Here is a 19,956-nt window from a genome sequence, read left to right on the forward strand (position 1 = left end):
CTTCAATCGTTGGTGGAGTAACATCCATAGGAAGATCTATAGGTGCTGCCTCGATGTCTGGTGGATTTAATGGAGTCGGTCTATTCAAAGATTTCTTAAAGTATTCTACCCACCCGTTTCTCTGTTTCCCTATCTCAGTCATTGGCTTGCCTTCCTTGTTTTTGACCAGTCTCTGATTTACTCCGTTTCTTTGACAGCTTCTTTGTTATGTCATATCGTTGTCTCATATTTTGTCTTGAAGCTTCCTCCGCTGTCATTGCTAGTCCTTCCACGTAATTCTGCTTGTTGGTCCTAATACTCCTTTTCACTTGCCTGTTTGCTTCTGTGTATTCAGCTTGTTTCTTTACTTTCTCTTCTCTTGTTCGCCTGTTGTTAGTTGCTCTTTTCTTGTTCTTCCTTTCTTGATTCTTTGTCCGGGGTTTTGATAGTGATCCGTACCTTATGATGATGGTTGTTGCGGCCCAGAACCTCCTGACATGTTAAGGCTAGTGGTTTTTCGGTCCTTTTTAAGTTCTCCTCCATAGTAGTTTCTTCTTTTTTGATTAGATTTTGTAGGGCTTGAAACCTGTTGTTGAGAGTTATCTTGGATTGATTGAGTTTTTCAGTATGTTGAAGGAAGGATATACCGAACCTTGGTAATGCTGTCTCCTCAGCTGTCCAGTGTTTCTTCAGTTTCAGCTTCATCTTGGCAACCACCAGTTGGTAGTGATTTGAAGCTACATCAGCTTTTCTCCCCATTCTCACGTCTGCCATGATCTTTCTGAGTTTTTTTGGTGCGACCATGATCGGTTTGATTCTATGTAGTGTGATCCGGTGAGACCCGTGTAGCTTTATGTATGCGTTCGTGGAAGAATATAATGCCACCTATTACCATTTCGATCAAGGCATACAGATGTGAAAATAGATATTTCCAAACTGTTAAATAGTTTTGATTTGAAATTTTGGTAGTCGCTGATCCAATGTTTTCAACCTAATAACCGACGAACTAGCATACAGACTGGAAAATACACTCGCCATGCGATGACGTCGTATCCTCTGAGTTTGTCGGATCACATTATTTATTCGTATCACATCTTTTCTGTCTTTTTCTAGAGCCAGTTTAACAGTCACTGAAATTCTTCCTTATGGTTATATTTAACAGAAAACTGTAATCCGATATCGAGGACTTTGTAGAAAGCCTTGCTGAGAATAAAGTTCAGTCCGTAGTCAGCTCATAGTCTACCAATGATAAACCAACGATCTCGTTCTGTCAAAGCATTGTCATGTTAAGGGACCACACCTTCCTTAACCTGCGGAGGATTAGTTCAGAAGCCCACTTACTACCTTTGCAGAGTCTTGACGACTACGACATTTATCATGGATACCGGTCTTGAGGGCGAGGCGTACTACATCAAGATTGCCATTGAATGGTAGCTTCACCAATGCTTAGATAGGTTGAGAGATACTATTACTTATTTCTACAACCAAAGAACTTTCAAAATATGAATCTTTCTCCCTAAACCTCACGTAGCTTGTAGATCATATTGAACACCCACCCAAATACGTATTTTATTATTTACAAACAATTTTTAAACCTCAGCAATCGAGACAATTTAATATTGTAGTGTCGGTTGCCATGTCAAACACACAATTTATTCTAACATTCAAACGGGCCAATTTATTCATTCTTCTCAAGCCACATTTTTACACTGTCACTTACTCGCTTATCAACCTTGGCTTTTTGTGTAAGCGTATGTGTGCTCATTTCTTATTTTAGTCATCTCATGTTTGTGACTTATTTTTTCTGACTATAAATATCGATCGACGCTTGGTTAAATCAAGTTGAATAACATGTCTTCTTCATTGTGCTTCATTCTGTTTTGTTTCTCTTTCCGATCAATGTTTGTACAAAATATACTTATTCAAAAATCATTCTGCCGAAGAATCCACGAGATTTTAGTCTTGATGAAACAGTCAAAATCCTGTCCCAAATCTTCGGAGAACAATCATCTCTATTTAATATCCGTTATCAATGCTTGAAAATAACGAAAGAACCAGGTGATGACTGGGTGAAGCATGCAGGAATTGTGAATAGAGAATGTGAGGGGTTCAAATTGTCTTCCATGACTGAAGACCAATTCAAATGCCTAGTATTTATCTGTAGCCTGCGCTCACCCGAGGATGCTGATATCCGAACGAGAATCCTAAGCAAACTAGAACACTGCCCCAACATGACACTGCAGGAAGTAGCTACCGAATGCCAAAGGTTAGTGAATCTGAAGCATGATGCCTCGATGGTAGAGAACGGCAACCGGTTCCTTCATGTCAATGCAGTCGAGAAAAAAGTCCCACAAGGTTCCAGAACCCAGAATTATCATAATGAAAGCAACAAACCATCGTCCCCATGCTGGTTATGTGGCGACGTCATAAACTGGGTGTCATTGAACCGGTGAATTTCTCAGAGTGGGCCGCACCGATAGTAGTAGTAAAGAAGACTAGTGGTAGCGTCCGTTTATGTGCCGACTACTCAACCGGGTTGAATGAAGCCTTAGAAACTCATCAGTATCCATTACCCTTACCTGAAGATCTTTTTGTTAAATTGAATGGAGGTAAGCTTTTCGCAAAGTTGGATTTATCAGAAGCTTATTTACAAATCCCTGTTGCTGACGAGTCTAAAAACCTGCTAACCATAAACACACACAAGGGCCTATTCCGGTATAATCGACTGCCCTTCGGAGTCAAGACGGCCCCATCCATATTTCAGCAAATAATGGATACTATGCTACAGGATGTCCCAGGTGCTGCAGCTTACCTAGACGATATAATAATTATGGGAGTAGACAGAATAGACTTGGAAAAGAAGCTCGACCAGGTGCTGTCACGAATAGCCAAATATGGACTCCGGCTTTGTCCAGAGAAATGTAACTTCTGTATGTAAAAAGTACGCTACCTTGGGTTTATAATCGACAAAGATGGAAGAAGACCAGATCCGGAGAATACCCTGGCAGTGAAAACTATGCCCAGACCGACGGATGACCCCACACTACGATCCTTCTTGGGACTAGTTAGCCATTATGTAGCTTTTATTCTGAACCTTCATCAATTACGTGCCCCCTTGAATAACCTTCTGGCGAAGAATGTAAAATGGAATTGGTCTGCAACTTGCCAAGACGCTTTCGATGAAACCAAGAAAGTACCCGGAGAGCATAATCGATGAACAAGCAGGATCAGATGCAGACGTAAAGGCGAGGATCGGCAAAGCAAGGGTCGCATTCCTACAATTGAAGAACATATGGAACTCAAAACAACTTTCAACTAATATCAAAGTGAGAATCTTCAGTACCAACGTCAAGGCAGTCAGTTCTACTGTACGGAACTGAAACTTGGAGAACTACAACAACCATCATCAAGAAGGTGCAAGTATTTATAAATAGCTGTCTAGGCAGGATACTCAACATCCATTGGCCGGATACCATCAGCAATAGCCTTCTGTGGGAGAGAACAATCCAACTTCCAGCTGAAGAAGAAATTAGGAAAAGACGATGGAAATGGATAGGACATACATTACGAAAATCGTCGAACTGCATCACGAGGCAAGCCCTAACTTGGAATCCTGAAGGAAGGCGGAAAAGAGGAAGGCCAAAGAACACATTGCATCGGATAATAGACCCAGATATGGAAAGTATGAATAACAACTGGAAGGAGCTGGAAAGGATTGCCCAGGACAGGGTTGGATGGAGAATGCTGGTGAGCGGCCTATGTTCCTTCACGAGGAGTAACAGGCGTAATCAGATCAGAATATATCGGAGTTGTCTGATCTAATCTGGCTAGCGATTGCTGGGGTTGTTGAGCACGGCGTTCCCACACGTGATCTGGTGCGGATGCATGACCGAGCGCCTTCAGCTAGGTGAGTCCATTAAAACACGTGGTCAGCATCCAATGTCGAAAACTTACAGAAATATTTATTTTGGGGATTTATTTACCGCTACAAGCTGTATACTCCTTTTCCGATGAGTGTAAGGAGATGAGCCACAATATTAACATCCTCAACATCTTCCTTGGTCATAGCCCAAATTTCGAACCTTTCCATGCAATCCTCAAAACTATCAAAATCTGAATGTATGTCCATCCATTCCAACACAGGCTCCATCGCGACACCAATGTGATAATTAGGAGTATTTGAATTACGGTACAAACTAGGAGTCTCAGAACTAACGCAATTTAACCAAGAAGAACTATATGAAAATGAACGAACGTATTGTATTTGTTGTGAAGTCCGGTTAGCTATCATGTAATTTATTCGCCAATAGAAATACGACTTATTTACTCTTGTACTGTACTAAACCAATGACGTTCAACTGGTATGAGCAACTTCTCGTCCTCAATGTTCCTTTGTTCTCTTAGCCCATCCAATCGTTTATTTCAAACACACTTGGTTCATATACCAGCCAAACAACCAGCATCAAACCATAAAATAGGAAATAACATTCATACAAAATCAAGCCAAAAAGTGGCTGTGAACATGGGAGACGGAATTTAGTAAACTGAACACAATTTAGGAACAGTCAATTGTACAATAATAATAATAATAATAATAATAATAATAATAATAATAATCTAAAGGTCGAAATGAAGCTTATCATAAGATGAATATAAATATACACAATCTAGTTACTGAATAGTTGTATCATAAGAATATATAGATAATATTAGTCAGTTAATATGTCTCAGAAGTTACTCGTGATTTAATCTTCACTAGGATATAACAGTATTTGTAACTCGAAATCAGGCAGTCATCAAGTACAAAGGAATCATTAGTTTATACAAACATCACAAATACATAGAGTCTTTAAATATGTTCATATAACGCATTAATGACACCATTTTTTGTTGGGGGAAATGATGCTTGTGCTAAAGTAAAATCTAGTTATTCAATAAGTGACTCAATAAACATATGAAATAACTTTATTAATATACTATAAGACATAATGAACTGACAGAGAAATTATTTGTTTAAAAGGAAACAATCTGTTATATCATTAAATTTTACAAGACGTCAGTAGATTTTCTATTTTGTCGAGATCATACATTCATCAATTCATTCTTGAGGATACAATAAGGAAATATCCATATTAGTATGATACTTATCAGTACAGTCTCTATGATGCATAAAAGTAATATCAGCAAAATTTAAAATGAATTCAAATAGATCTAACCCATCTATAGCATCAAGTTTAACTAAACTCAGAGTTTATAACTTTATAGTTAACTTCATCAAGAGAGAATCAATTCACTTGTGGTGTGTGCTACTTACATCGACATAAGTAGTATATGATGTTAGTCAGGAACAGAATGTCTGGCAGCAGAGAGACAAGAGGATCTAACAGTAAAGAATGGAAACAGAATGCAATTTGTATGAAAATGCAAGAAAAATGAAGTCCGAGTCATTTTGAGACAACTGATGGACATTTTGCAAATTAAGCATTTACTTTATGATTGTTAGATTTTATTAACATGTCCTGTAATTTGTGTTATGTACATTTGATAGTTCCCATCTGTATTCTGTTCACTACACATTTAGCTATGACGTTGTTTGTGTTAAATATCAGGTAGAAAAATATAGCTGGTATTTAATATTCAATCATATATGACTTACTGGTGGATAGAATCAAACTTCAGCCATAGGTACAAGTTATTTTCATTTCCCGTGGACCTCAATAAATGATTACAAGGAACTTATTTTAAAGTGACATCATCTCGTAAAAGAACTGTTAGTTAGGCAACATTTATCTATGACTTATTTCTTATAAATCGACGAAACAGTTGCTCAGTTTTTATTTAAAATATCATAAATATAACTGAGCAAGGCTCTTTATCAGACTATAATTTTTGGACGGTCTTCCAGAGATTCCGAAGTGACCTTAAGAAAATTTGCTTACTTACTAGAATCAAAAGCGGATTATAAATCAGTGTAAGCAATTAGGATTAATATTTAGAGTTAGAAGTTAGTATCAGGAGTTACAGTTAGGGTTTCCACCGTAAATAGTCACCAACTATAAAACAAAAAGTGTTATTTTGCTATACGGATGAATGAGTTCCTTGCAAAAATGCAAAACTAACAATGTGAATTCTTGAATAAGAAAAAGAGAATTCAGAGAAGATAATATTCTTTTCGACGAAATCATTTACTTAAGCTGTACATTCCTATATATAAGTATATGGGAAATGTATGTCTATAGGAGGATAGAAAAAATTGCATCACCAAAATGGATTTGAGGATAAATAACAAATGAGGTTAAGTACTAACCAAGGGGTAAGGAAGAAAATCGTTTATGGGTTAGATAATAATAGTCGTGGATGCGCACTGCTGAGGAGTCCCATACGAGGACGAAGCGGCCGTCCAGTGTTTCAAGGTTTTCCATGGTAGTCTAGCTTCCATTGATTCATGATTTGAACCTGTGAAATAATAGTCCGATTGACAAATATGATGAAAAGCGACAAACACCAAGGTCATAATAATCGACTGAATAATACTCAAGAAAACGTGTCTAAGGTAATAATTAATAATAGCTGATTAGAGTTTAAAATGCAAAATAGTAATTTAAAAATAAATAGATAATAATCAAGTAAAGGTGCAGAAACACAAAAAAACATGCCCATTGAGGGAATTAGGACCAAGAAAGGACGAAAGGTTGGACAAATCGTTTCCGCACTCAAAGTTCGGGCTTGAGTTCGTGAATTGCCAATGCCTCAGCAGTGCATAGAATATTGATTCGACACCCCTTCGATTCAATTCCTTTGACTGTGTAAATCAATTTAAAAGAAGAATACTTGGGATCAGTGTGTCGAAAATCTGAATTCTAATTGATTCATCCAGAAATCATAGTTCAGTTGAAATCTTTTCATTTCTTACCTAATCATATTAATGTTTTATGTCTAACTCCGTAAAAAGGTAAAGTTTCTTAGTTTTGTAATTGTATATGATCAATAAAAAGAATACACTTTTTTTAATTAAGCAATTTATGACTGTATTAGTTATTTCATGCAACAGATGAACTTTCAAACAACTGTTTTATTTCGTCGGAAATCATCTAATGTCAGTATTAGTTAGAGAGACTTTTTTTAGAATTATTCAAAAGTTGAAATCCGAATAACCGGGAACGTTTTCATGTTTAAATGATTGTTGTAGAAAGTGAAAGGATGAAAGACCTGCACATGCATACACATAAGATGTGTGTGTGTGTTTGTGTGTAAAAATAGTTCATGAAGGAGAAATACATTATAAGTAAACAGTTGTCATGGGTTAATTATGTGACCTAACTTTCGATATTCATCCAAATATCAAAATGAATCAAGGTTTTGTTAGTTTGACGAATAGGAACAGAAAATATGTTGAGCGATTTGAAATATATTAAAAATTATTCGAATTGATTAATACTACTAATTATTGTAAGTTATAAATCTTAAATGCTTTTACTTGCTGGTGTAAACATGTTGAATTGTGGGATCGTCAAAATGTTGAAAATGATCCTTAGCTATTGTATATATAATAGATTTCGTAATAGCAAGACACTGGGCGCTTACTAAGTAACTGAACAGAAGAGTAAACAAATCTTGCTTTATATATGTGTGGATTAAAACATTGTAATAAGCTTTGAACATCTTACAAAGCACTTTTATTAAGTTTTGTCCTACTTGATATCTAAAAGTTCAGCATAATAGCTCGGTAGAGTTGGGATATTTTCTAATTTCTAAAAATGGATCAATCCTGAGATTCCTTACTTTTTCAAGTGCTTAAAATTGCTTCTCCAGTCTCCTTAAAGAGAGAAAATTTGATATCTATTAAATAAATTAATACAGTATCGAATATTTATTGATTGAAACTTCTTTTATTTCTCTCACTACTTGAAACTGAACGTGATTCACATTGGTCTTAGAAACAAAAGTACATCAAACAAAAGTTTCCTTTATATTTTTCACAGCCATTTGTAATCTGCTTCTTAATATCTATTCATTTAGAAATTCAGATAAAAATATCACAACCAATCTACTAATGGGTTTTTGTCTCCCGGGCATAGTTATTTTATGCGCATAATTCTAAAGCAAATGTCCCTCAAATTTTATCAATGAGTCTCAGTGTTATATCCTAGTGAAGATTAAATTACGGATATCTTTGGAGACCTATTAATGGACTAATATTATCTATATATTCTTGTGGTATAACAATTCAGTAATTAGATTATATATGTCTATATTCCCCTTATTATAAGCTTCGTTTTGATCTATAGACTTACTGTTCGTAAGTTATACTCAGTTTATTGATTACAGTCTCCCGTATTCACAGCCACTTTTTGGCTTATTTGTGTATGAATGTTATTTCTTATTTTATGGTGCATTGCGGTCTTTTTAGTTGGTATACACATCCAGTATGTCTGAAATAAATGATTCGTATAGTGGAGGCTGTAATTGGCATTCTGGACTCAACTGGACGGGCTAGGCGAGCAACGGACCAACAGGATACTAGGCTGATCAGACCGTTTGGACGTCATTGGTTTAGTACAGTATAAGAGCGAATAAGTCGTATTCTCATTGACGAATAGATTAGGTGATAACTAGCGAGCCATAAAGACACAACACTCACTACTTAACATGATTAACTTTTTCATTTCATGGATATACATCATAGTTCACTAGTTATGCCTTATGTTTATTGCTTTAATATTTCTGCATAAATAATGAATCTTTCAAATGCTTATATGTCTATGCAATTGCACATTATGTAAACAACTTCATCAAAAGCAAATTTCTTAAAGATAAACTATAAAAATATAATGCTGAATGTCAAATATTAATAAATGATAAAGAATAGTGTACAAGCGTTTCAAAAATTTGCTCACAATTCATATAATATAGTTGACCTACTGAAATGATGTATTTAGTAGTAATAATGTATACACCAAGTTTTTGAACCACTTACCTGAAGTATGGAAGACTGATTTTATTTTTAAAAACAAAAGAAGGTGAAACTATAATTAATGAACGAATTAATCAGATTTGTGATAAGAGGCCTCGGGTTTGAGAGCGAAATTCATCCACTCATTTGGTTAAATATTATTTCGGCATTATAGCTGGTGTTAGTTCGTGATGAAAACCCTAAATCTGATTCCTAACTTTAATCGTCAACTGTAAATCATAATACTAATTCCTCACACTGTTTGATAACACTCATTTAGTCCTAGTTAGTGGGATGATATTTTCAAGGCCGCTACTTGTTATTTTAATCTAGTTAGTTCGTTAAAAGAAAAAAATGCATATTACATTAGATTGGATAAATTGAATACATTTGTATCATTAACAGAAAGGATTTGAGTCAGAATGGACAACAACAGACATGCCAGTATCATGGGATGACATTGACTGGGAGAAAGAAATGAGAATGGTGACAGATTTGCAATTTTGTGTGTATTTAACAAAATGGTTATGTGTGGCACTATATAAACATAATGCTACATAGGTTTCACCGGATTACATTGCAGAGAATCAGATCAATGATATTTGTATAATACTGCCTTCCTTCAACATAATGACAAACCCAACCAATTCAAGATAGCCCTTAACAATAGGTTCTAAGTCTTACAAGTTTTACTCAAAGAAGAGGAGACTACTATGGAATACCACTTGAGGAGACCAAAGAGGTACTAATTTCAACTTGTCATGAGGTTCTGGACCGCAACAACCATCATTATAAGGTATGGATCACTATCAAAACCCTGGACAACGAATCAAGAAAAGAAGGAGAATACAGCAATTAGCAACAGTCGAGCGAGAATAGATCAAGCCAAAGCACAAACAAATCAAGAGCGGGAAAGCAGCAGGACCTGACAATATACCAGCTTAAGCATTGAAGTCATGCATAGAAGTTAATGCGAGTATGTTTCACGTTCTGTTCATAAAGATTTGGGAGGAAGGACAAGTGCTGAAGGACTTGAAAGAAGGATTTCCTATCAAGACATCAAAGAAAGAAGATCTGAGCAAATGTGAGAACTACAGAAGCATCTCACTACTATCGATATGAGGGAAAGTTTTCAACAGAGCGTTGTTGCACCGAATGAAAGATTCCGTGGACACCCGACTTCTAGATAAGTGGTGGTTATTTTGACTCAAACGCTCAGTGGATAACTTGTTAGATGTTTGAAGTATCCAATATTCTGTATACAGGTAAGTTTGATGGTTAAAAATAATTAGTAATAAACTTTGAACTTAGTTCTCTATATAGCTGACATTTTTCAGAAAGACCTGTCCGTAATCTTGTAGGAATTGTTACACGCTGTAGGATTTGAGGCCACTTCACTCAACTTCAATGTCTGATACAGTAACACTGAACTGTCCTATCTGATTTCTGAACATTTCTTCTGACTCTATAAACTAACAAATTCTCTCCAATACATTTTCTACATCGTTGTTTGATAAAAATCCCATCCGCAATAGACTAATCGAAATCATTATTTATTTATTATTTATTTTAACACATAGATATTGGTACAAGAAGGCACCAAATACATATGCGCCACACAAATCTCATTCGATATGTTTGAGGGCTGTGATACTGCCCGGGTGCCCAAACTGAAGCAAATGGTCTTCTTAGGGAGCCACACCCGGAGCCTTCGACATGAAGGTCTAATCCACAAGGCAATGGAGCATCGTAAGGAGATGCAGTCCCATGGTAGCCGGTGACCAACAATAGGTTCATACGCCATTTGTTCCTTCAGGATACTGGAGCCCATGTGCACCATTGGTTTGGAATCCAGTTAAAGCCCCGGACATTCGCTTTTCGTCCTCCCATTTTCGTAAACAACACCCCCGCCACTAGAAGGCAGTGAGTAGGACTTCCCTGGCAGAGGCTATATACGCGTGACCATGTGAGAGCATTTCGAGTGGGAGAGCGGACTCTCCCCACTCTCGGCCGTACCAGGGCATATACTACTTATATCTATCAACATAAGTATTATTTAAAACCAATTAGAAATACAAAACACTGACAACAGAAGTCTAAGTAAAAATCGATTTGAAAGGAATAGAAATAGAAATAGAAACAATGATTTCCAATAGGAACAATCATATAGAATATAAAGGACAAATGTTGGATATTTACAAATGATGTATTCAATGCATAGGTCTTATATTTTAACATGATATTCTGTAAATCTGTTAACCTTTCAAACGTCCAACTCCCCCCTGTAATAATCACCATAATAATAATAATAATAATAATAATAATAATAATAATAATAAATGATAAGCTGAAATTATTCCGTTGACATTTTTGTTTACTTCATTGTGACAGTGTGTTTCATTTATTAAATGGTGGATAAAACAAAAACTGTTTATGTATTGATCATTTAATCAAGTAAAGGTTAAAACGATTCATGTTTATTTATTTATTTTAAAGGAAACGTATATTTTGTACATTTAAAACTTCTTGTTCCCTTTATTTGTGAAAAGAAAATAACCAATCAAACGATAACATATAAATAACTATGTCAAACAAATGTTCATTGATATATCTCTTATGATTGAAAGGAAAGTTAAATAACAGAGGGGATTTTGTGGATATTATAGTAATTTTAATAGTTGAGATCATGAGTCAATTCCAGCTAGACTATTATGGAAGCACTGGATAGCCGTTTCGTCTGTTGGGCCCTTTATTTTGTTGTCATTTAGATCGGATGATGCTTTGTTGACGGGCTATCCACTTTAATGACCCGTGGATCTGACTCCAATTAGATCTGATAAATGTTCGTTATTGAATGATTACTGTGGAAATATATATTTCGACTATCCTCGTATATAATCATCGACTTAAATCAAGTTAGTCAATAACGGAATTAAATAAGTCAAATAACGAGAATGAACTTTTGGATACATCTATATTTTGTATATGAAGCGAATAGAATAGAACGAAGCGAAACGACGCACAGTGGAGATGGCGGGTAAGCCAACTCCATTTAGTCAAGCATTAATCAATATTTATAGCCACACAAAAATAAGTTACAGACATGTGATGAATGGAATTAGAAAGGCACGCACAAATGCGCTCATATAAACACATTCAAGATTGATAAGCTAATAATTAACAAGGTTAAAATGTGACTCAAGTAGATTACGTAGATTGGTTTGCTCGAAAGGTAAATAAGCTCAACATAATAACCGACACTACACGTCCTACTGTGGGACTCTTCAGCAGTGCGCATTCACGATCCCACCTTAATCAAACTATTTAAATAATTTAATTATCTATAAACGATGAATATTGTCAGATCCTGCTGCTTTCCCACTTTTGATTTGTCTGATGACCAACTTGACTTCAATTCAAAGGATCGAAGAAATTTAGGAACGTTATAAACAGAATGTGACATTTGCATATGTAATAATAATAATAATAATAATAATAATAATAATAATAATAATAATAATAATAATTACAGTGTGATATTTAAGTAGACCATATTAATATTTAGAACCCTGAAAGAAGTGGAAAGTTTCACGTATCGGGGTGGCATCATAGAGGAGGATCGGATACAGACGTAAAGGCAAAGATTGGAAAAGCAAGGTCAGCATTCCTACAGTTGAACAACATATGCAACTAAAAAAACTATCCATCAATATCAAAATCATAATTTTCAATACGAACGTCAAGACAGTTCTACTGTACGGAGCTGAAACATGGAGAATTACTACAAGTATTTATAAACAGTTGTCTACTCAAAATACTTAATGTTCGTTAATCAGGTATCATCAATAACAGTTGACATTTAGAGAGAACAAACCAGCTTCCAGTTAAAGAGTCACAATCTTCAATGTAAATGTCAAGACAGTTCTACTGTACGAAGGTGAAACTTGGAGAACTACTACAACCATCATCAAGATGGTACAAATATTTACAAACAGTTTTCTATTTAAGATACTGAATGTCCGTTGACTGGATATCATCAGCAACAGTTTACATTTGAGGAGGACAAACCAACTTCTGGCTGAGGAGAAAATTAGGAAAAGACTTTGGAAGTGGATAGGAGGTACATTACGCAAATCATCAAACTGCATCGTGAGGCAAGCCCTAACTTGAACTTCTGAAGAGAAACAGAAAAGAGGAAGACCAAAGAACACACTGCTCCGAGAATCGGAAGCAGACAAGAGAAGGATAAATAGCAACTGGGAATGATTGGGATAGATTGCCCGGGATAGAGTTGGATTGAGAATGCTGGTGGTCAGCCTATGCTCCTCCACAAGGAGTAACAGGCGTAAGTGAAGCAAGTAAAAAATGTAAGTAAGTAAGCAAGTAAGTGACAAATCCCTTTTGAATTTTTTTGAGAAAAAAACACTACAGCATCAGCTGAAGAACTATTACAGACTAGAAAACAGAAAAACTCTCATTTAACTTTAATGACTTATATTTTAATAATAAATATACTCAAAATGTTGAGAACCCCCCACCCTCCCAGATTTTACCTTTATCACCCTATTATCACCATTATGCATTACGTCATCATTCTAATTTTTTATTTATTATCTTCGAATAATCGCCCTAATTAAATAAAGTAATTGATGATATAAGTTTTTGTCCGATTACTAAGGTAATCTCGTTTTTTCTTAAAAACACAAGCTGTTATTCCATGTTAAGTAGATTATTATTGGTCCTTTTTAGCTTCAAAATAGATTTTAGATTACTTTTATTCGAGAAAAAAGAAAAAAAATTTTTTTAGGTGTCTACAAATGTTTCTTGTTAGCGTGTTTTTAGCGAGTTAGTTTTCTATGGGATGGGGTCGCTAACCCCATGCCTAACCCTCCTCCTTTACCCGGGCTTGGGACCGGTAATAACTCTAGAAGAGCTACAGGTGGAGGTAGAACGGATTGCCCAGGACAGGGTTGGATGGAGAATGCTGGCGAGCGGCCTATACTCCTTCACGAGGAGTAACAGGCGTAAGTATTCTACAAATGTGAAATAGCAGTGTTACATAATTACATAATGTGTCTATAGGAGTGAATGCATACCTCGATCTATTTACGTATATATATATATTAGACTTTAATTTTAGTAAATTAATGATTATTACTTTTCAGAAGGGGTTTTTTTTGGAGATTTTTAGTAATTTCAGTAGTTGAATTCATGAGTCAATTGAAGCTAGATCACCATGGAAAATCTGGAAGCACTGGATAGCCGTTTCATCTTAATATGGGACTCTTCAGCATTGCGCATCCACGATCCAACCCCCTGCGAGTTTCGAACCCAGGACCTATCAGTCTCGCGCGTGGGCGCCTAACAACTAGACCACTGAGCCGACCGGCATCCAACGGTGTTAATTTCTAACTTCAACTAATCCACGTAATTGCTCCACCGTACACCATTGTCTTCAGTGAGCTGATACGTCACCACAGACCCAGTTGAACTCCACTGGTCACGGCTTCTCACTAGAACTCCAGTAAATACCTCTTGAAGTCAGTTACTAGTGAGCAGATGATTATTATCACTTTTTATATTACTTTTTTCATTTTATCAGTAGACTTAAATTTTATTTTGAAAAAAAGTTAGTTTTAATAATTTTGTTTTGTGTTTAGTTAACTGAAAATGATTAATTGTATATTTTATAGACTGTTCCATAGAATAACTAACCCTAGCCAGTGTAATACAGACAAAGAAAAAAAACTAAAGTGAATTTCAATGAATCTTGCAACATTTAAATGTAGTTGATTTTATGAAGTAGCTTAATTGAAAACTTGAATTGTTGAGTTTAAATTGATAACATGAATGGATCAATGTTAGACAATCATTGAAAATTTGGAATAACTGGAAAATTGTTTTGGCCTAGTATGAGACTCCACAGCAGTATGCATTTACTATCCTGTACCAAAGGGACTTGAAACTAAGACAATCGGTCTGGAGCGCGAACTCTTAATTGTTAAACCATTGAACCGATATCCAACGGTGTTAATATTTAACTTCAACCAATCTACGATATCGTGCGACCGTCCATTGTTGTCTTCAATGAATAACTGTCTCACAACAGACCTGGTTGAACTCCACATGTCAAGAGTTCTCACTAGAACCCTAGGAAATTTATCTTCAAGCCAGTCACTGGTAAACGCATGATAAAGTTGTGTAGAACGTTGAGTTTAAATTGATATCATGAATGGATCAAAGTTAAACTGCCATTATATATAGTTGTCAATGATTTCAATTTATAAACTAACAAAGATCAGTTAAATAAAATATCATATTTTCAACTATCTAAAGTTTAAGCGGCTCTTCATAAAGTCTATACAATAGAATACAATGAATATACGCTTCGAATAGATTTAATTAAAAGATGAAACTGCTGGTCGGTGTAAAATTCAATTGACATGAAAATCTCTGCTTAAGTCTGCTGCAAGGAGAATCGAATAGTGCAATTTTGAGACAAAGATCAAGAAGAGCTATGAGGAAGAAATATTACACTGTTAAATTGATTTCTTTAGGATTAACTGAGCCTCAGATTCAAACTTCTGGGATGTTTACCGAATGATCTTTAGGCATTTATACGTGTTTAATGTTGATTTTTTGCTTATAAATTAGTATCATCAATGAAGTTAAGGTTGATAGTGTTAAGTTTATTGGCTCAGACTGAAGTAAAAATTTACCATATTCAAGTGGCTCTTCAGATATTTAAAATAACTCGGGAAATATCAGGATGACTAATGTAGATGGTAAATCTGGACGTTCTATCAATCGAGATCCTCTTATTTTATCTTAACAACAGAAAATTTGCTTATCAGATAATAAAATTCCACTCTATAACGCAGTACAATATTGCCTAAATTTTAGGCATTTCCAGATATTTGTAAAGGTCCTGGGTTCTGTTCATTATGTGATTATGGATGCTCAACACTTAAGATTCCCATACTAGAATGAAATATCTGTCCTGGTGCCTGCTAGTTTACTATGGTTGACCAAATAAGATCGATACGTGATGTAATTGCTTGTATACACATATTCGCCTGACTGCTTCAAATTTGCTCAATGTTCTTGTAACCTTGTGATCTGTGCTATCCGTTAATAAACTGCAGTTGCCACTTCTTATTAAATTCTGATTTCACTGTTGGGATTTATATGATAACAGTTATCAAGGTGATTGATTAACGAAGCTAAACGACTACATATATTGTTTTGGTTGAAGCTAGACATTAACACCATTGGATGCCGGCCGGCTCAGTGGTCTAGAGGTTAATGGTTCGCACGTGAGATTAATATGTCCTGGTTTCAAATATCCCAGTTCGAAATCTTAGATGCGCACTGCTTTGCAGTCCCATACTAGGACGAAATGACCGTCCAGTGCTTCGAGGTTTTTTATAGTAGTTTTACTTACTTACTTACTTACTCTTGAGTGCTGTTAGTGTTAGTGTTAATCTGATCAGCCCTAATGGGTTGGTGTCTGACGAAATCTCAGCATGGATTCGAAAAGCTCGCTTGGCTTTTGCCGACTTACGTCACCTATGGAGAAGGCGAGATATTCGTCTATCAATAAAAGGACGAGCATACTGCGCGGCAGTCCGTTCTGTCTTAATTTACGGCAGCGAAACATGGCCATTAAGAGTAGAAGACACTCGTAAGCTACTAGTATTTGACCACAGATTCCTTAGAAATATTGCTGGCGTCTGCTGGGATCACCGGGTAAGTAATAGTGAGGTTAGACTCAGGGTATTAGGGAATGATGGTAAATCAGTTGATGAGGTTGTTAATCTTCATCGACTGAGATGGTTGGGCCACGTGTTACGTATGCCTGAACACCGATTACCACGACGTGCAGTGCTAAGCGGTGCTGGAGATCGCTGAAGAAAGTTAGGGGCGGCCAAACTAAAACGTGGCATCAGTGCTTGAAGTCACTAACTTCTGGTCTGAGCCATGTTGGTAGATGCAGACTACTTGGTTGGGGTCCGCGTGACTATCGTGACCAATGGTTGGAGACTCTTGGTGACATGGCTCAGAATCGATCACAATGGCGTCGGTGTATACACTCTCTGTCTTCCCTTAAACTATGAAATGGAAATCGCTTCATATCTTTCTTACTATGAACTAATTCTTTCTTCCTGTACTATATCCTTATTGCAATCTTTATTTTATATATTACCACCTCTGAATTAACTACTTTTATGAATCTAGTATCCATCTTGTTGTGCTAATGAGGTATGGCAACTTGGACCGATGCATATATGTGCCTGATCGTACGTTGTAGCTGACTGACTGACTTACTTACTTCTGTTAGTCCCAGTGGAACATAGGTCGCCAACCGAAATTCTGCAACCCACTCTGTCCTGGGCCTTCCTTACCAGTTCTATCTAATTCTTGTTCTTATCATTTTTCTCATGTCTGTCTACATTTCTCGACGTATTGTGTTCTTTGTTATTCCTTTTCTTCTTTGGAATTGAGGATTCCATGTGAGAGCTTGCATTGTGACGCAGTTGGGTGCTTTCCTCAACGTGTGTCCTACACACTTCCAGCACTTCTTCCTGATTTCTTCCTCCACTGGGATCTCGTTTGTTCTCTCTTACAGGAGGTTGTTGCTAATAGTGTGCGGCCAACGGATCCGAAATATTTTTCATAGACAACTGTTAATAAACACTTGCATTTTCTGGATGATGGCTTTCGTAGTTGTCCAAGTTTCCGTCACATACAGTAGAACTGTATTGACATTTGTATTGAATATTCTGACATTGGTGTTGTTTGACATACAGTTGTTTTGAGTTCCAGATATTCTTCACTTGTAAATATCTCGCCCTTGCTTTGCTGATCCGCACATTCACACCTGCGTCATATCAGCCATGTTCATCAATGATGCTGCCCAAATATGTAAAGGTTTTTACATCTTCCAAATCTTCTCCATCAAATGTGATCCGATTGATGCTAACCAGAAAAAAAAAACTATAATTTCATAGTACTCTAGCTTCAATGAACTCATGAATTTAATTATAAAATTACTAAACTCTCTACAAACTCCCCCCTCTTTTTTCAATAATAAACAGATCAACATTTTATCTGTAATTAACATTCAAAAATGATTAGTAACAAACAAAGTTGTTTATTTTGTTGTTGTTGTTGTTGTTATTTTTAAAGCGACATGATTTGTAATTGGGAAAACACCCACATATAACGATAATTTGATTGGTTCATTTAAATAATGAATAAAAATTTCATTTATTATCCAAATTTATTTATGATTCATTCATTAAATGAATTTAAATAATAAAATCTGTTTACTCAATAAATAATTAATTATTATTAAGAGATAGTATACTCAATAGAAAGTTAATGCATAATAAGTAATTCATTATTATTACTATTACTATTATTATTATTAGTTTCTCATTACAATCATCTCATGTGTTTAATACAAAATACAGATCATACTATAATGAAATGTTTCTCTAATGTTTTCTCACAAAGTTCTTTAGTTCCATTAGCTAAAATAGCTAATGCACCATCACGTTCATTACGTTTATTATGGGCAATTGTTACAGCAATTATGTGTATTGGATTATGTATATGTATTAGTCTTGTAGTAATGCAATATTTAAAACATCAAACAGTATTTCAATTAGATTATTCCGGTCGACATACTGTTTATGATCAAGTACCTGGTATAACAATATGTCCACAATCACAGGAATCAAAACGTTTATTTTTAGATGCAATGAAACGTTTAAATATTATTACACAACCAATGCCATTACCATGGTTTAGTAAAACTGTTATGGATCAATTTCGTATGAAAGCAATTGAAATTCAACCTGATTTAAAATTTGGTGTTATTATACATCGTTTACCAAAAGGTGAATTATTATGGAATACATCAAAAACTGCTTTATCACCAATTTATAGAATGTTATTGAATTTTAGTGTGGAATTTCAAATACAACCATCTTATTTATCTGATAGTTATCGATTAACTGTAATGGAACAAGTAAGTAAATTAATATATTTCTGTTATTTGTTAGTAGTTGTTAAATAAATTCTTGGAAGCACTGGATGGTGTATCCACAATCTCGCCTCGCGAGATTCGAACACCGTTAAATACCGGCTCAGTGATATAGAGGTTAAGCATTCGCGAACATGTAAGATCATGGATACGCACTGCTAAGAAGTCTCATACTAGGACGAGATGGATGTCCAGCGCTCCCAGGTTTTCCATGATGGTTTAGCTTTAATTGACTCATGATCATGATCATTACTCTGAATTAGTTTTATTATGAATGTTTTTTTAAAAGAATTAGTGATAACGCCTCTTTTCGAATTCCCTTGGTAATCTGTTGTATTTATTTAGTTTCAATTTTTACGAATTTAATGTTTAAATACTTAATTGAAAAATTGAATTACCCTCATTTAAGTTTATGTAAAGAAGTCTTAATGTTAAATTAAACTATATACTGTGTATGTTATATCCTTAACTGTATATTTTGTTGAAAACAAAAACATGAATTCATTAAGAGATAGACCTATTGATAATTGACACATTTCAAATGATTTGAAAAACTGTTCTAGTCGGATTTTAATTTAAATGCGTTGACTTTAGTGAAGTTTAATTGTTTTAGGTGGATGGTTAGGTCGTACAGCGAATAAGGATGAAATTTCCACGATCAAACCATCTAGAAAAGCGAAAAAAACTTCACTAAAATCATACACTTGAGCTATTAATTTTACACCATCTTAAATATGTTGAAAAAATTTATTTTATGTAAGTTAAACTGCTAATATGTAAGTAGTTTGAAGAGATTTTAGAGAAAAAAGTTTTATTTTAACATTGATGTCTATGTATATACAAATAACATTTAGGGAATTATTTATTATGAAAGAAACAATAATAATTTTAATAGTTGAGATCATGAGTTAATCAAAGCTAGATCACCATGGAAAACCTGCAAACACTGGACGGCCGCTGGGTCCTGTTGTGG

At 35.3% G+C, this 19,956-nt stretch overlaps 1 protein-coding gene across 1 annotated transcript in view; it reads left to right on the plus strand.

Moving 5' to 3' along the window:
- Positions 1–18,386: 18,386 nt before the first annotated feature.
- The window catches only part of MS3_00010504 (uncharacterized protein), a gene marked incomplete at both ends in the record, with an annotated part of 70,948 nt that continues 69,378 nt past the window's right edge, over positions 18,387–19,956 (plus strand). Inside the window, one exon of the mRNA XM_051218881.1 lies at positions 18,387–18,968. Coding sequence (XP_051072610.1) covers positions 18,387–18,968 — 582 coding nt within the window. The remainder of the gene's footprint in view (positions 18,969–19,956) is intronic.

Source organism: Schistosoma haematobium, chromosome ZW (genome assembly GCF_000699445.3).
Source record: "Schistosoma haematobium chromosome ZW, whole genome shotgun sequence".
Lineage (NCBI taxonomy): Eukaryota > Metazoa > Platyhelminthes > Trematoda > Strigeidida > Schistosomatidae > Schistosoma > Schistosoma haematobium.